The sequence below is a fragment of the Lontra canadensis genome, unplaced genomic scaffold (genome assembly GCF_010015895.1).
Source record: "Lontra canadensis isolate GAN:19392208 unplaced genomic scaffold, GSC_riverotter_1.0 scaffold49, whole genome shotgun sequence".
In the NCBI taxonomy this organism is placed as follows: Eukaryota; Metazoa; Chordata; class Mammalia; order Carnivora; family Mustelidae; genus Lontra; species Lontra canadensis.
This window is the reverse complement of record NW_022631043.1, coordinates 7,557,907-7,575,284: the sequence shown is the minus strand read 5'-3', so window position 1 is coordinate 7,575,284 and position 17,378 is coordinate 7,557,907. Positions and strand designations below refer to the sequence as shown.

The 17,378-nt window shown below is 43.7% G+C and overlaps 2 protein-coding genes across 3 annotated transcripts in view; one reads left to right on the top strand and one right to left on the bottom strand.

Annotated features, from left to right (window-relative positions):
• Positions 1-8,699, bottom strand: part of LRRC6 (leucine rich repeat containing 6) — a 72,717-nt gene extending 64,018 nt beyond the window's left edge. For both annotated transcript variants that reach the window (XM_032873513.1, XM_032873514.1), the window contains exon 1: positions 8,604-8,699. In XM_032873513.1, coding sequence (XP_032729404.1) covers positions 8,604-8,613 — 10 coding nt within the window. In that variant the 5' untranslated portion in view covers positions 8,614-8,699. The remainder of the gene's footprint in view (positions 1-8,603) is intronic.
• Positions 8,700-16,419: 7,720 nt separating this feature from the next.
• LOC116876993 (putative ALMS1-like protein) lies at positions 16,420-17,124 on the top strand. Its single transcript, XM_032873447.1, is given in 2 exon segments — positions 16,420-16,882; positions 16,884-17,124. Coding segments are annotated over 2 exon segments (651 nt in total). The 5' UTR covers positions 16,420-16,472.
• The last annotated feature ends 254 nt before the right edge of the window (positions 17,125-17,378 follow it).

The following is a 17,378-nucleotide window of genomic DNA, read 5'->3' as shown; positions in this document are numbered from 1 at the left end:
GACCAAGACAGGACGACTTGGACAGAGTGGCAGGGTCTGGCTGCCAGAGGGCAAAACTAGGAAGGCATTACCCACCATTCAGTAAGGAAAGGTCCATTCATTCAACTGACATTTATTAATCTCACTAAAGGTAAAGAGAAAAGAGAGAAGCACCCTAGATATTGCACTGTGATCTTATACAACAGCTACCCTGCGGTCTGTCTCCGGGAGGAAGAAAAGGAGCCATTTTCAGGAGAGGGTGAGGAGAGTCTCTGGCCCTCTGGCAGGAGTGCTCTGCAGCACGGGGCCTGTCCTGTTAGGGGGGCACAAGGGGCTGAAGACAATGCCCTGGTCCAAGGTTGGAGCCAAGAGCAAGACAGGAACCCCTTCCTAAGGCACACTCAAGTTAAAGACGTGATGACAGTGGACAAACCCTGTGTTTTCTGGTGCTACTAAAACCATAATTAATTCATTGTAATGTCCACATGTTAGGTGGACAGTGGAACATTGCATGTCCAGCCAGAGAGACAATATTCATTTATTGCTGCTTATGAGGTGCCAGGCACTGTCCGAAATGCTTTGCGTGTGTTCATATATGAGTATTTACACTCAGCAGATGAGGAACTGAGGCACAGAGAGTTTAAATAACTTGCCCAAGGTCGTGATGGTAAGTGCCAGAGCCGGGTTGGGAGCATAGGAGTCTGGTGTCAACCACCAGCTGTCAGCCACTATGCTACACCACCCCAAACAGGAGCAAGGAAGAACGTCTCAGGACGTCTCAGGCTTCCTCAATGGTACAGGTTCCTCTGGCTAAGACAGAGTTCTTTACAGCCCCTCACCTGCCCCCACTTCCATGCCTGATCCTGAAAGGGGGAGTTTGCCTTTAAAAAAAAAAAATGTGAAAACAGGTACGAACTCGATCATTTGTGTGCAGCTAGCTGAACCCCTCCTATTTCTGGTGGTAGGAGATAAGGTTGCATGACAGCTCTTTGGAAGAAAGACAGGGGGAGTGTAAAGGTCCAGAGATTCAAATACAGTACATGGGGAATGTCCCTGCTGTTTTAAGCCTTGGCTCAACTAGCTGGCAGAGCTGGCTGCACGCCAGGTCCTGGGGAGGGGCAGGCCAAAGAGGCAGGGAAGGGGGCTAATAGGGCAGCCCTGCCAGCCCCAGCTCACTGGGGGCCTTACTGCCTACTGTTCTCTGCTGCCTCTGGAGGCCATGGCTAGCAGGCAAGCCAGCTTCAGCAGAAAACAACTTTCCGAAAACCAAACCTATAAGAGAAGGGCATTAAAACTACTCTCCACACGTCTCACTACCAAAGTTGGTTCTAACAGCTTAAATCAATTGATCATAAATCTATGGGTACAGCCAAGTTGAAGGCACTGCGAAGCTGCTGTGTAAAGTCACATGTATTAGCTGTCTCTGTAATCATCTACAAGAATTCTCTTAGTAAGGATGCGGCAGGGACTGGAGGGTTGGGATGGCACAACCAGTGTTATTTAAGCTACCCTAAGGAAATGCAGGAATTATTCACTACTACGAATAAGACTCTCAGTGACCAGCGGGGTATATGTAACTTGAACTATACTAATCCACGGAGTAGGGGGTTGGGTTTTTGATGTCATCAGACCTGGAGTCAAAGGGACCAGAAGGATGTGTCCATCCAGAGTCCATGCCTTTCCTTCTAGAACATGTCCCAGGTGGAACAACAAGAGAATTCTCTGCCCAACGGGCCCAAGCCTATCTCCACGCCCAACACTGGCCATTTCTCCAGGTTCATTCCTGAAGATACCCCTACACCCTGGAACATCCAAGGAGTAGCTCTTTTCTGGAAATGTGGATGGGTATGTAGGCAGGAATATCCACCTTCATACAGGGGCTTGAGGGACAGGATAGAGCCAGGAATGGGAAGAGAAGGGGGGGGGTGGGCCGGGAGTCAGCTCTCCCCAGATGCCCTGCCCACCCCCCAAGCTCTGGCATGGAACCCAAGGAGTAAACATAGCCTTTTGAGTTGTCACAAAGATACTCTTGTTGAGGGAGGAAAATGCATTTTATCTGGCAGCTTGATTATAACTTGACACATGAGCATCCATTTTATTCTTTCCCTGGGTCACCAGTTGCCCTGGAAGGCCTAGTGGAACATTCATATTGCAGATATAAACCCAAGTTGAATCCCAGAGCAGCTGTCATCTGTAAGTATGGTTCAGTCTGATGTGTTCAGGGGAATTCTGAAAGCATCTTTTTAAAGCATCATAGTGTCCAGCCTGGGACGGCTACGTCAGCATCTGTGCAACCCACTGGGAGTGGCTGGGTCTCAAACACTAAAGGGATCACGGGCCACTCCAGCTCTACATTCTTAGAGGCTTTTCCAATTTGTCCAACTCTAAATAGCCAGCATGTTCCTCTACAGACACCAAATATCCTTCCTATGTTCTCTTGCTATACCTTTCTTCAAATTAAGAAACCTTTTCCACTCTGCTACTTTCTGTGTAATTTGATCACTTTCATGCAATTTTCAACTCCTCCCTTTCAGGGGCATGTAGATATTCGGAAGGAATTACATTGCTCTGTATCTCCTAACCACGAGAATTAAGATGATAAAAATCACTATCAGTTAAAAGGGATGAGAGTAGAGGAACCTTTGCAGGAATAACTAATTTGTGTGCGTGCACACACACACACACACACACACACACAGGAGAGGAGGGTCAACAGGTGATTCAGCACCAAAGGGAAGCTTGTCCAACAGCAACGTTCTATGCAATTAGGACAGATGAAATAATGGAGATTCACAGTGGAAGGCAGTACTGCAAAAGTCTGGAGCTCCCTTTCCTCAGCTCTTCGAGAGAAACCACTTTCCTGAGCTCTTCTACAGACTCCACTGTGTGGCCCCCCATTTATAGCACTCAGGAAACTGCTGTTCTATGGCGCTGCCCCACCTGCAATGGCAAACATCATCAAAGAAACAAGAAAGAAATGTGAAAGACCATCTATGTGGTGGATGGGAATAACAGTGTTCCAGTGCTTGTCAACAGGAAAGCATTTTGCAGTTTCACACACCATGTCATCTAGACCAAACTCTCTTTTACTCCCAGGAGCACTGTTCACCTTTAGAAAGTCCTACTCCACATAATACATCACTGCATTGATAAGAAATCATTCCAGGGATTTAAAGCTGCTTTGGAAGCGTTAGGATGTCACCCTAACCCCATTTCAAGAGAGACGGTATTGCCACGCCTACTCCAGTGGCAGAAGAACATGCCTAAGTACTCTATGAAACACAGAGCTTTCACTTCCTTATTTTGGAAAAATTCCAACAGCAAAATCCTGACCCGATCTGGTTCTGAGAAGTGTCTCACCCACAGAGGGCGCTAGCCAAGACCTGCAGGAGTGGACAGAGGCTGAGAAGAACACTGACACTTTAAACACAGATTCATATTTATCTCACTAATTGGAATGGTGCCGAGGAATCCAACCAAAGTTTGAATCAAAACTCACCAGCCAGCCTACGCTTCTTTTCAATGCCGTGGGATGACTGGGTTTTCAATAAGTTAAGGGAATGGCAATAAAATGACTCTTTGGGGTGGGGTGAGGAGAAGGGCAGAAGGAGAAGGTTTCTGGAGTACTGGCCGTTGTCAGGCCATGTTTATTTCTATGAAGCTTTTCAGTGTATTGAGCAAAATTCTAGAAACTCCCAGAGCCAATAATGAAGTATTCATTCATTCAAGCTTTACACTACTACGTTTTGTAAATAGCTATTTCTCACTGGGTTCGAATAAAATAGGTAGTGTATATTTAGGGCAGATTTCACAGAATTTGTAAACACCCTGAAATATATCTGTGAAACAGAAATGTAACAGAGATAAAGGGGTGACAAATAGGAGAAGGTCACCTTCAGCATTTACTTTTTTTTTTTTTATGGTTTTCAATGGCCACTTTTAAAAAATAGAATTACTCATTCGCCCTGCCTTTTGTGACGGACTCGGGTCATCATAACAAAGCACCGCTAGCCATACTAGACTCAACCCAGTGATTCACATAGAATGCCATGAAAGAATGTGGGTGCAGGGCTATGGGGCTGTGACAGAAGAACACAGAGAGAACAAGGAGTATAAAGAGGGGAATGATCAGTATTACTGAGCGGCAGAAGGAAGGTCACAAGAGGCACCGTGGAGAAGAAGCCCGTGCTGAGTTTTGAAAGCTGAGTAGGTATTTGTCAGATAAATGGATGAGGAAGGGGTGCTCCAGGCTATGGCAGATGCTCTGTTTCCCAGTTCCCTCCTTTAAAACTGAAGGACTAGTTCTTCTCACTGCTAGGAGTTGTGCCAGCAGACTACCCTCAGCTGCCCACCATCTTCCTAAGTCACGCGGCTGAAAAGACACCTCAATCAACGTCGTGGTCCTTCCCAGGAAAGCCTGTATCCAATGACAGCTGATGTGGGCTCTAAGAGCCCAGCCCTCTCACCCTACCTTGGGAAAATCGAAAGGTCCATTCCCAGTTTAGAGGTCCTTCCGTTTCCAGGTTGGTTAGCTATGGCCTTTGTTAAAATGCATCACAGCCCAGCATCCTTCCCTACCCAGTCTTGCTGCTGCCTTCCCTATCCACTCCACTAACACTCCCTAATGAACCTCCTGGACACTAATCTCCATTGAAACGTCTGCTCCCTGGGGAACCCAACCTGGAAGGGTAGACACTGGAAGTGGAATGTGAATGCAGAAGCTAACCAAGATGGGCTTCTGCAGTCCGAGTCTGCTGCCTGAGGGGCGATGGGGACACCACTACCGGTGGGAGGTGGAGCACAGATAGTGTCTGGCACAAGGTAGCTGTGGGATGTTTAACACTTGCACTTGTGTTGCAAAGAGAACTGTGTCAATCTGTCTGGAATACCATAACACAAATACCATCAATTAGGTGGGTTACAAATAAGAAATATTTATTTCTCATAGTTCTGGAGGCTAGAAGTCCAAGATTGTGACACGGGCAGATTTGGTGTCTGGGGTACCTGCTTCCCCACTGACGGGAAGCTCTCATGGTGGAAGGAGCAAGCTAGGTCTCTGGGGCCTCTTTCAGTAGGGCAATAATCCCAAACATGAGGGTTACCCCTTCATGACCTAATCACTCCCATAGGCCCACCTCCTAATACCATCACTTTGAGGGTTAAGATTTCAACATATGAGGGGTGCCTGGGTGGCCCAGTCAGTTAAGCATCTGACTCTTGGTTTCAGCTCAGGTCATGATCTCAGGGTTGTGAGATGGAGCCCCATGTTGGGCTCTGTGCTGGGTGTGGTGGCTGCTTAAGATTTTCTCTCTCTCTCTCTGCTCCTCCTCCCCACCCTCTCTAGGAAAGAAACAAACAAACAAACAAACAAACACACAGAGGGAGGGAGGGAGCAAGAAAGACAGCGGGAAGGAGAGAAAGAGAAGGGAAGGGAAAGAAGGGAAGGAATGAGAAGAGAAGAGAAGAGAAGAGAAGAGAAGAGAAGAGAAGAGAAGGAAAAAAAGGAGAGAGATTTTGGCATATGAATATTGGGGGACACAAACATTCAACTTATAGCAAATAGGATACTAATGAAAGAGAATCCCCCTGTATGGTGTGACACATCAGGCAGTAGAGAACTATGGGGATAATCATAACTTAAAAACTCAAAGGACAGGGTGCCTGGGTGGCTCAGTTGTTAGGCATCTGCCTTCTGCTCAGGTCAGGATCCTGGGGTCCTGGGATCGAGTCCCGCATTGGGCTGTCTGCTCTGTGGGGAGTCTGCTTCTCCCTTTCCCTCTGCCACTCCCCCTGCTTGTGCACATGTGCTCGCTCTCTCTTTCTCAAATAAATAAGATCAAAAAAAAAAAAAAAAACCCCTCAAAGGACAGTTGTATTGGGTGTCTGCTGCTGACACAAGTGATAAGGAAAGGCTGTGTATGATTAATTGGTCATTAAAAAAAAAAAGCCAGGGTACCATACTGGCAGCATATAAAGAGGTTTGCTTCCTGAAACCAAAGTAGACAGGGCAGAGAACAAGGACCAGGACTTAATCATAAGAGGAACATGGACTTCAGGTTCCAGACATGATGGAGTCACAGGGACAAGATTGAACCTCCAGCCTAAAATAACTAAAATCCAGGAAAAAAAATATGGAAAAAAAAACTGGACATTAGGAAATCCAAAGGGAAATAAGAAAGTATTTTGAAAGGAACAAAAAATGAAAAGCCATATCAAAACGTGTGGGATATGGCTAAAACATAAGTTGGAGGAAAATTTACAGCACTAAATGCTTAAAGAAAGGAAAACAGTCTCAAACATTAGCTTCTTCCTTAAGAAACTAAAAATGAATAAATTAAACCCAAAGTAAGCAGAAGAACGTAAATAACAAAGATTATATCAAAACTCAATGAAATGGAAACAGAAACAATTGCGAAAAGTCAATAAAAATACTTTAAAAAATAAAATCAGTAAACTTCTAGCCAGACTGAATCAGTGAAAAAAGAAAAGACATAGACTGCCACTATTCGGAATGAAAACACATCATACAGATTGTATAGTATTAGAAGGCTAGTAAGAGAGTAATATAAATAAATTTATGCTAATAAATTCAGGAACTTAGATTAAATGGGAAAATTCCTTAAAAGTCACACACTACCAGAGCTCACATGGGAAGACACAGATAAACCAAACAGCCCTGTATCTACTACAGTAATTGAATATGGAGCTCAAACCTTCCCACAAAGAAACCCATGGCACAGATGTCTTCACTGATAAATTCTACCAAGCATTTAAGGAAAAATAATACTGAGTATACCCAAACGCTTCTATATAACTTAAGACAATTTTTAAAAAATTAAGAATACTTCCTGAGATAATTCTACAAGGCCAGCGTCACCCTGAATTCTAAACTAGACAAACACAAGGCCAAGGCTGACCATAGGAGATGCTGTTCTAGACCTGGGCTAACTGATAGAAACTGGGATGTCAGACTCTTAAAACAAGGAAGGCAAGGTAGCATTTAACTTTAGAAGTTAGGTGGACAGATGTTTTGATGAGACAAAGCTGGAGTTGTAGCCGGTCGTCCACATCCATGGAGGGCTTTGGAGATGGAGAACAGAACACGACATTCCTGAGGACAATACAGATGGGCGGCCAACAAAGGCACATGCAATCTGTACCAGGATTGATGACTGGAAGGCTAAGGACAATTGCCTCAATAAAAATTCACAATTTCTTGCCGAGTTTCCAGACCTCAGTTTTTGGACCTGAAACTAGGATTGCCACATTTAGCAAATAAAATACTGGATGTCCTGTATTTTTATCTGATAACCCACCAACCAAAAGAGAGTCTGGGTCCCCAAGAGTACAGTACGAGTCCTTTCCAAAAGGACTGCTCGCCCTTTACTTGAGTAACAGTGCACTGTGGAAGGGGGAATACCAAATCACGTTGACACTAGCTGGACACAGGGTCTGAGTTGTTATTAATATCTGGAAACACAAAGCATTGCCCAGTATTCTTATCAGAGTGAGAACATGTTAGGGCCGGGTAATAAATGGAATCACGCCGATGTCCAGCTCACAATTCGTTAATCCATCAACAAATGTTGACGAATACGTGGATTATTTCCATTATTTAGCTACTGTGAAAGCAGGTGCCAGAAATGTTCATACACAAAGTCTATGTGGACAAAGGTTTTCATTTTTCCTTTGTAATGTCTAAGGATTACATGGGTGGGAAACAAAGTTCTCCTTTAATTTTTACTGCTGTTGTTCCAATTTTTTTGTCTCTTGCCTTAGAGAAGAGGGAATACTAGTAAGTATACCCACTTGGGAATGGGGCTTTTACTATTTACAAATCATCTGCCCCTTCACCAGACTGTCACCTCTTCCAGGGCAGAAACCCCATCATCCAGGACAGTCTCTTGATTTAAAAATGTTAATTATGGCACTTTTACAGTAAGTGAGCAATTAAGCTGAACTGTACAAAATGGTCACAGATGAGAGGAAGATCGGAAATGGTGCTGGTAGGCAAATAGTTCAATCTAATCTAGGTGACCGTTAATCCCATCACTCTGCACAGTGTTGGTGTATTTGTAAACATTTTACACTTTTTACACATTTTACACAGTTTACACTTAACCAGGTCAGCAAAACAATACTGTTATTGCTTCCGTTTTGGAGATGAGGTTTAGGCCCAAAAGGGTGAAGAAGTCTCGGGCTCTAAGTCTCCAGCCAGTGGGTTGCAGAGGCTGGCTCTGGGGCGGGCTCCCTCCAACCCCGCTTAGACCGCCTTCCGGAAGTGCGAAGGCTGCAGCCCGGGGAGCCAGGGACCCGCCCGGGGCCGCGCGGTGAGCGGGGAGACGCGCGGGCCGAACCCGGCACTTCCGACGCCAAACCTGCACCTTCCACCACCCCTAGCATGAAGCCCCGCGCCCTTCTCGCCCGCCCCATTTTATACATGAGGAACCCGAGTTTCGCAAAAGCTAAGCCGCCCGGCCGGTTGGTGGGCGGAGAGGCAGAGGGTCCAGGGGGACCCGGGGGCGCGGGCCGGGAAGGGGCGGCGGTGCTGTGTGGCCCCCGGGACGCGGGACGACGCCGGGAAAGGGGACAATCGAGGGCGGCTCGTGGGAAGGGACGCTTACTCCGGCCCATGGCACCTCTTCGGTTCGCGGGCCCGGGAAGCTAGATCCGGACTCTGAGGACTTCTTCTCACTCTCAGTCACGCCTCTGCGCGTCCGCACCGAACCTTGGCAGCCATGGCAACGGGGACTCTACGGCGGCCGCGCGGGGCCAGGCTCAGCCGCGTTTCCCGCGCCTCGAAGGAGCCGGAAAGAGAGACTTGGAGAGAGAGTGCCCATGGCGTACACGCAGGCTGTCCCCGGACACCTAGTTCTCTTCCCCGTCTCCTCTCCACCTTCCACAGACTGCGTCCCTTTCCGCCAAATCAACATCACAGGGCTCTCTCTCTTCCCAGTGGATCTGCCTCCCGGGCGTGCCTCTCAGCCTTCTCTAGTCTGTGTGGTTAACGCCCTCCGGAGCCCGGGGGTCCGCGTGTGCCCCCCCCCCCACTCGCCCCGCTAGCCGCTAGCGGGGTGGCCTTAAACTTCCTTAGCCAGTTTTCCCATCTGCAAGACGAATAATAATAACTTCTAAGGATCTTTGTGAAGATTTTCAAAGAGATGATGTGAGTGAATGAAGGACACTTCTTGAAAAAAACAGCCTCCGTACACAGGGTGGCTGCATTGGTGGATTTCATGCCCTTAAAGTCACAGCCCAACAAGGATTTCCTGCTAACAAGTGTTCCAGAAACACGATCCTCCATCCGCTTTCCCTACCCACCACTTTCTTAGCTGTCAAGAGTAGAAAGTATATCTGCAGTAATTCCCACGACTCCTCCGTCATTTCCCCAGACCCCCTCCCCAAAAATGCCTAATAGGTTTTAACTAATTCTGGACTGGGAAGAACATCACTAATTCATCCTCATTCATCCTCATATGGGAGGACTTTAGTGGATGACACCTCCCAAAAGTTGTTTTGTTTGTTTGTTTATAGCCACCTTCACTGATTTTTTTTTAAGATTTTATTTATTTGACAGAAAGAGAGATCACAAGTAGGCAGAGAGGCAGGCAGAGAGAGAGGAGGAAACAGGCTCCCTGCTGAGCAGAGAGCCCAATGCGATGTGGGGCTGATCCCAGGACCCTGGGATCATGACCTGAGCAGAAGGCAGAGGCTTTAACCCACTGAGCCACCCAGGCGGCCCCATCCTTCACCAATTTTGCCCACACTCACCTGCCTCTGGCAACCAAAATTAATTTTAATTTGTTCTCTGTATCTATAAGTTCCTTTCCTTGTTTTCGTTTTTATTTTTTGTATTGTTTTGTTTTGTTTTAGATTCTGCCTATAAGTGAGGTCCTTCAGTATTTATCTTTCTCTGCCTGACTTATTTCTCTTACTATAAGACCCTTAAGGTCCATACACATTGTAACAAACGGCAAGATTTCGTCTTTTTTATGACCGAATAGGATTTCAGTATATATATTTATAAAATGTTTCAAATGACTGAATAGTAGTATTTCATTACATATATGTATAGTCACATTTTCTTTATCCTTTCATTTTTTTTTGGTGGACACTTAGGTTGCTTCCATGTCTTGCATATTGTGAATAATGCTGCAAGCACAAGGGTGTAGAGATATTTTTTTGAATTAGTGTTTTCATTTTCTTCAGGTAATTACCCAGGAGTGGAATTGCTGGATCATATAAATGCTATTTTCTAAGTTTTTGAGGATCTCCATACTGTTTTTCACAGTGGCTGCACCAATTTACTTTCCCACCAAAAGCCAAGAGAGTTCCTTTTCTCCACATCCTCACCAACGCTTGTTATTTCTTGTCTTTTTAAGGATAACCATTATAACAGGTATGAAGTAACATCTCATTGGGATTTTGATTTGCATCTTCCTGATGATTAGTTACATTGAGCACCTTTTCATATATCTGTTGGCCATCTACATGCCTTCTTTGGAAAAATATCTATGCGGATTTTCTGTCCATTTTTAAATCACAAAATATTTGTATTAAGTTGCATGAATTCTTTATGTATTTTGCAAATTAACCTTTTATCAGATATATAATTTGCAAATATTTTCTCCCATTCTGTATGTTTCCTTTTCATTTTGTTTCATGTTTATTTTTCCTTTATTTGCTTTTGCTTTTGGTGTCAAACTCCCCCACCCCACCAACAAAAATCATTACCAAGACCAGTGTGAAGGCACTCACTCCTGATATTTTCTTCTAGGAGTTTCATGGTTTTGTTTTTAATGTATTGTTATTACAAAAGTAATGATCAGCCTCTATCCATTTGCAAAAGAGAGAGAGAGAGAGCTATGTGTAAAATATTTTCTTAAAAAACTTCTCCCATCCCAATCATGGTAAATAGTACAAAGTCCATGTTCTTATCTTGATATGTGTGTTATGTTTACATTATAAAAGAGGATTCAGAGGGGGCCTGGCTGCCTCAGTTGGTTAAGTACCTGACTCTTGGTTTTGGCTCAGGTCGTGATCTCAGAGTCATGAGATCTAGCCTGCTTCCAGCTCCTGCTCAGCATGGAGTCTGCTTCCCCTCTCCCTCTACCCCTCCTCCTCCTTGTGCACCCTTTCGCTCTCTCTAAAATAAATAAATAAAACTTTAAAAAATAAAAGAAGATTCATAGCGTACTGTTGAGTGTAAAGAAATGTATTTTTTCGGCAGACACCTGTTAAGCATTTACCATTGCTGGTTATTAGTGTTTGTCAGGTGGATACCAGGACATGAACTGTGGCAGAGAGGGAGAAAAGCTGAACAGGGTGGAGTGAAGAAGGGGCTGGGAAACCTGTCAGTCTGGCAATGGAAACAACTGCGTGGATATGCTTAGATCAGGGATACTGGAGACCATAAATGTCAGGGCAAAGAAACTGAACTGGAAAGGTGGGATTTCAGGTGCCATATCCCCACCTGGAGAGAAATATTTGGAGTTCCAAGGAGACTCCCGAAGGCACTCAAACCCTAAGTTTAGGTGACATCCTCTGCTCCTGCCCCAAACCCTTGTTCTCATCATTTCACTATTTTTTTGGAAGCCACACAATGTGGGGTAAAGAAAGTGAACTCTGGCATTGAAGACCTGGTTAAAATCCACAGACATGTTACAATGTGGCATCAGACAGATGACTCCACCTTCCAGAGCTAAGACTTCCCCATTTCCACATGGAACCGACAGTGCAGGCAATCTATGGCTATGCCACGGAGAATCTGTGGCTAATGTCTGATTGCTCACATAGGAGATGACATGCCCTCAGCAACAAGTTAGTGTACCAAATATGCCTATACTTGAACTTGTACATTTGACAGTGAGAGGTTCATCAAGACTAAAAAAGACCTATTTCTGACAGGAAGCTGGTACTGGGGGATAATCCAAGTGGAAGGGTAGTTTCTGAGCTAACAGACATGAAGTCAGGACCAGTAGAAAGGACCTTGGGTTCTGGGTCAGAGGAGAAAAAAGGGAGATAGTCTGGAACTCTAGAAATTTCTCAAGACCAATTGCAACCCAGGTATCTGGTATATTGGCTCTAAACTTTTATCCTTACCTTCAAAAGATTCACTCTTAAACTCTCAACCTCACTGTTAAGCTGTCTAGGGATCTTAAGGGCCTTGAATTTTTCTTATGAAACTTAATATATGTTTCACATGAAACTTAATATCTGTGGATCTAGGGTATTCTATCCATTTATACACAAGTGAACAAACAATGCTGTCATTCTACTGCATAAAAGTCTCTGGGATATTTTTAAGCACCATGTACTCAATATGGCCCAGTCCTTTGTAAGTCTGAACTAATTCTCACATTAACTCTTGGAGATAGACAATGTTATCATCTGCATATTGTCAATAAGGAAACTGAAGCCCAGTGAGATTATATTACCAGAATTTTATGCCCCAAACTGCCCTCCATACTGCATCACTTTTTTTTTTTTATTAACATACAATGTATTATTAGCCCCAGGGGTACAGGTCTGTGAATTGCCAGGTTTACACACTTCACAGCACTCACCATAGCACATACCCTCCCCAATGTCCATAACCCCACCACCCTCTTCCTACCACCCTCCCCCAGCAACCCTCAGCTTGTTTTGAGACAGAGCTACCTGAAGGCAGGAAGGGGGCTTATTTTTCATCTCTGAATCCTACCTCTGAGCACAATTCCTGATACTAGTTGCTTAATAAATATTTGTTGAGTGATTTAATAAGTCAGTGAGTCAGACTCTCCAAGAGCTTGACATTCCGGATGGATACATCTCATGACTTAAATAGGATCACCATGGACGTGTCCATATTTTAAGGGGACCTATCAGGCTACTCAGGAAGAGTGTCCCATCCTTTTGGTCATTGGACATTAGACAAAGGTCTTAGGACCTTTCACCAAAATCTAGGATAAGAGCTCCTTTGGGAAACAAGATCTTGACCAATTTACCACTCTGGTGTAAGAGAGAAGAGCCTCAGATGATAAAACAGAGAAACCAGGAATATCTACTTCATAATTTGTCATGGTCCAGCCTGGGCTGATTGTGCTGTGTTTTTCCTCAACCCAACATCACAATCACTGTGTTTCTTAGAAACAAAAGACCCATGGAGCACAAAAGACAGGTACACGATGTGCTGTGATTGTTACAGTCCACTGACGGAAGGGAACTGGGGAAATAAATCACAATCTGACAGCTCCAAGAAAAGCGAAGTTCATTTTACTCCAACTGAGTGAGACTGTTTAGAGTCATGGTGTGCGTCTACTTATTCAAATCATTATTCAAAACAGACTTGTTCCTGTGGCTCCTGGAAATATAAACAGATGAGTGGGGCTTCCTGGGGATACAACTACACTATTTTTGTGTGTCTCTAAGTAGGAGAAGTAACTCTCAAAAGTTTTTCTTTTTTTTTAATTTCTAATAACAGCAAAAAAATCCTCCTGCTTCTTTTGTGCTGGATAGATTCAAGAGACATTGACCTATAAAGCTATTTGTTTCTTCTTATTTTTACTATTATATATAATTTAGTGTTTTTATGATGTGTAATTAATACTGTGGTTACGATTCAGTTGTGCTTTGTGTTAATTTTCCTTCAGAAGGAAGGAAAATTGCATTGCATCTTTAGGACAAGCAAATAAGCCTTCCAAGTTACCAGCACCTCTATAATACCAATTGCTTGCTTGTTTCCCTCCTTCCATCCATCAGCAAATATTTATCAAGTGCCTTCTGTATACCAGACACTATGAGGAGTGATTGAGACAATATATGTAAAACTCTTAGAAGAGTTCTTGCCATGTAGGAAGCATTCAGTAAGGGCTCACTATTCATATTTTGAAAACAAAATAATTTCCTCCATAGATGGTAATCCTAAAGTAGGTACTATTATTACCCCCATTTTACAGATAAGGAAACTCTGTCTATTTTGGATCAATGTAATGGAAAGATCTAAGAAAATCAGATTTAACAGCATTGCTTGTCTCAGGGGAGATTGGAGGTGGACAGCATTATTTAAATTGGTCTGTTATATCCATTGAGGGATGACATCTCCCAGCTGTTTGGCTAAAGACAGGAAATGAGAAAAGAGGTGGGACAGGACTAGTAGATAATGTTCTAGTGCTTCCTTGATCCAAATCTATGGATATGAGTTTGTGTTATTTGATGTGAGTTCCTCAAACATGAGACACTCCCACAATCAAATGAAAGTACAAAACCACATCTCAAAATCAAGTGTAAAATGTTTTTGTTTTCTTCATTTATCCCATCTGTTAAAAGATAAATGGAGGTACATTAAAACTTTCAAGAGTTTATTTGAACAAACATGGATTTGAGTCAGGCAGTGCCAAACTGAGTGCCCAAGTGTTCCTCGTTCATAAAAGCTAGTGGAAACGTTTTTATAGAAAAGACAGGACACATGGGGCGCCTGGGTGGCTCAGTGGGTTAAGCCTCTGAGTTGGCTCAGGTCATGATCTCAGGGTCCTGGGATCGAGCCCTGCATCAGGCTCTCTGCTCAGCAGGGAGCCTGCTTCCTCCTCTCTCTCTGCGCCTGCCTCTCTGCCTACTTGTGATCTCTGTCAAATAAATAAATAAAATCTTTAAAAAAAAAAAAAAAAAGAAAAGAAAAGACAAGACAGGACACAAAGTAAGGAAGTCATATGATTGCCAAAGCTTAAGCAGCTGCCTTATTTGGGAAAGCCTAACCGGCTGTGGTTGGTTGTCCTTAGGTTTTGACTTCTACATCTTGAGGCATTTATAGGAATTAACTCTGGCTTTGATTTTGGTTTACTTATATAGGCTGTCGACGCACTAGACCCACCTCAGTCTCCTGGCCTCCTCATTTAAGTACTTGAACACCTCCAGACTTCTGCCCATGCCCATTAGCTTAATAAAAGTAAGAGTTGAGGGGCATCTGCATGGCTCAGTCAGTTAAGTACGTAGCTCTCGATCTCCATGTTATGAGTTCAAGCTCCACACTGGGCTCCACGCTGGGTATAAAACCTACTACTTGAAAAAAAAGTAAAAGTTGACATTTTAGGAAAGAGTTTTACTAATTTGAATATACTCAGAGGAGAGATACCAGGATATTCTACTCCCCCAGTAAGGGTTCAAGTACTGGGCCTTTACACATTTTACTTGACCTCATTGTTTCCTCATCTATAAAATGGGAAAAGTAAAGTGCCTACTTGATTGGGTTTCACTGAGGTTTGTTGGAGAGAATGTGTAAAGCATTTGCCCACAATCAGTGCTTGATATATCTCCATTTTTATTATTTTGTGTGAGGAAAGATGGAGGGCAATGAGGTTGTCTCAAAGAAGACTGCTGGGTACAGCCAGTGGTTAGAATAACAGGGGTCAACCCTGCCTCTGTTACCATCCAAAAATCCAGATCCATCAGCACACATTTCCACTGGAGGAATATGTTATTGATCCCATAAGGCTGTTGACCAAGTTTTCCCTTGATTAGTTTATTTATTTGTTTCCAGCTCAGGTATTTTGTCATTTTTTTAGCACTTCCTAGAAGACAAGTGGTAGCAGGTGCTGAGGCCTAAAAAAAATTATAGAAGAAAAAAAAAAAAAGCCTGTATCCACTAACTTAATTTTCTCTGAGAACTAGGTAAACAACAGCTTTGTTCAGTTTTAGTGTTAGAACACCTGAGTCCAGCTCATAGAAAACCACATTATTGTTTGAAGACCACTGAGCTCTACTAACTATGGGCAAAGACGTGAGAAAATGAAATCCATAAAAGTTAGAACTGTATCTCCAAAAACATTAATCCTGCCATAATAAAATCGACAAGGATAAACTTGAAATGAGGCTCCTGGGGAAATTGCAAGTAACTGCCAATTTTGCTAATGATAATAAGTTTATTTTAATTGCTAATATATTCCTAATTACTCTAGATCTAAAATGTTTACTTCGCCGTCAGTCATCTTCTTTGATTTATGTTCTTTGTGAAAAGATTTTGTCATATCAATCAACCCTTTTCAAGTTAGGTGGCAGCTGCTGAAATGATCTCACCTTTCTTGTCACATAGCTTGGCTGGGCACCATTTGTCCAAAGGCAGAGAGAAGCTTCCCTACTAAATCCTCTAGAATTCATAGTTGCCCATTTCAGCTAGAGGAAAGTAGTATTTCTAAGAATTGGTTATATGAACAAAGAGGACTGACACTGTTTATTCCAAATTCTGTTTTTAATCTGATCTTCTATCTGTTCTTTCTGCTCTATCTATCTGAGTGTGTGTGTGTGTGTGTGTGTGTGTGTGTGTACATGTGCATGCATATCCGAATAATTGTTTTAAGAATTTAATGTAGTTGGTGTAAAGATTTCTAATCTGGGTGGGCATTACAGGGCCCCATTAACCCATTTACTCGTTTTTTTTTTTCTCTTTCAGTGATGTGACTTCTTGGTCAGAAGAAAAAATAACAGAGAAAAGATTTCTTGCCAACTATCTTGGGGACAAAATGTTTAGGAAGAACAAGCACAGCTTCTGTGAAGGAGTTTCATGGTTTGTTCCCGTGGAAAATGTGAAGTCCGGTCCTAAGGAAAACCTGCCCCAGCATCATGGCCCTGGTATCTGCTGGTTTGCACCAATAACCAACACCAAACCATGGAGGGAACCACTGTGGGGACAGAACTGGCAGGGACAGCACATGGACAGCCACGGGGCACTAGCAGGCCCAGGCAGAGAGCCCCCAAGGCTGTTTGTGAGAGCCACGCTACAGGAATCCCTTCAGTTTCACAGACCTGACTTTATCTTCCGCTCTGGGGAGTGGATAAAGTGTCTGAAGCTGATAGTCCAGGAGAGGAAGCTGCAGAAGACGTCGCAGAGCGAGCGGGAGGCCCTGTTCAACGCTGTGAGAGAATGGCAGGGCCAGGGACCCTGTGCGCCCGCTTCTGAAAAGAGGCTTCCTGGATGCCTGAAAGAACAGGCCTATTGGGAAGAAAGAAATGATTCCGAGGTCTAAATGGATTTATGAGCAGCTTCCAGAAGTTCAGAGAAAGAGAGACGAGGAGAAGAGGAGATTGGAATACAAGCCGTACCGGCTGCGAGCTCAGCTCTTCAAGAAGAAAGTGACCAATCAACTCTTGGGGAGAAAAGTTCCCTGGAACTGATATGAGATATTGAGCCCTTAGGGCTGGGGTAGAGTGGTGACCAAGGCTGACAAGGTCTTGACCATGCCAGAATGTGTATATTCATCAATGAAAATAGATAGTAAACAAGTAAACAAATACTACATAAGACCATTGCATGTGATATGTGTTTTGAAAGAAAAAAGTCATGGTAGATTTAGTCTGGAGGATAGCTAGTTTGGATAATCCGAGTAGGTCACATATGGAGTGAGTCCTGAGCATGAGAAGGAGCCAGT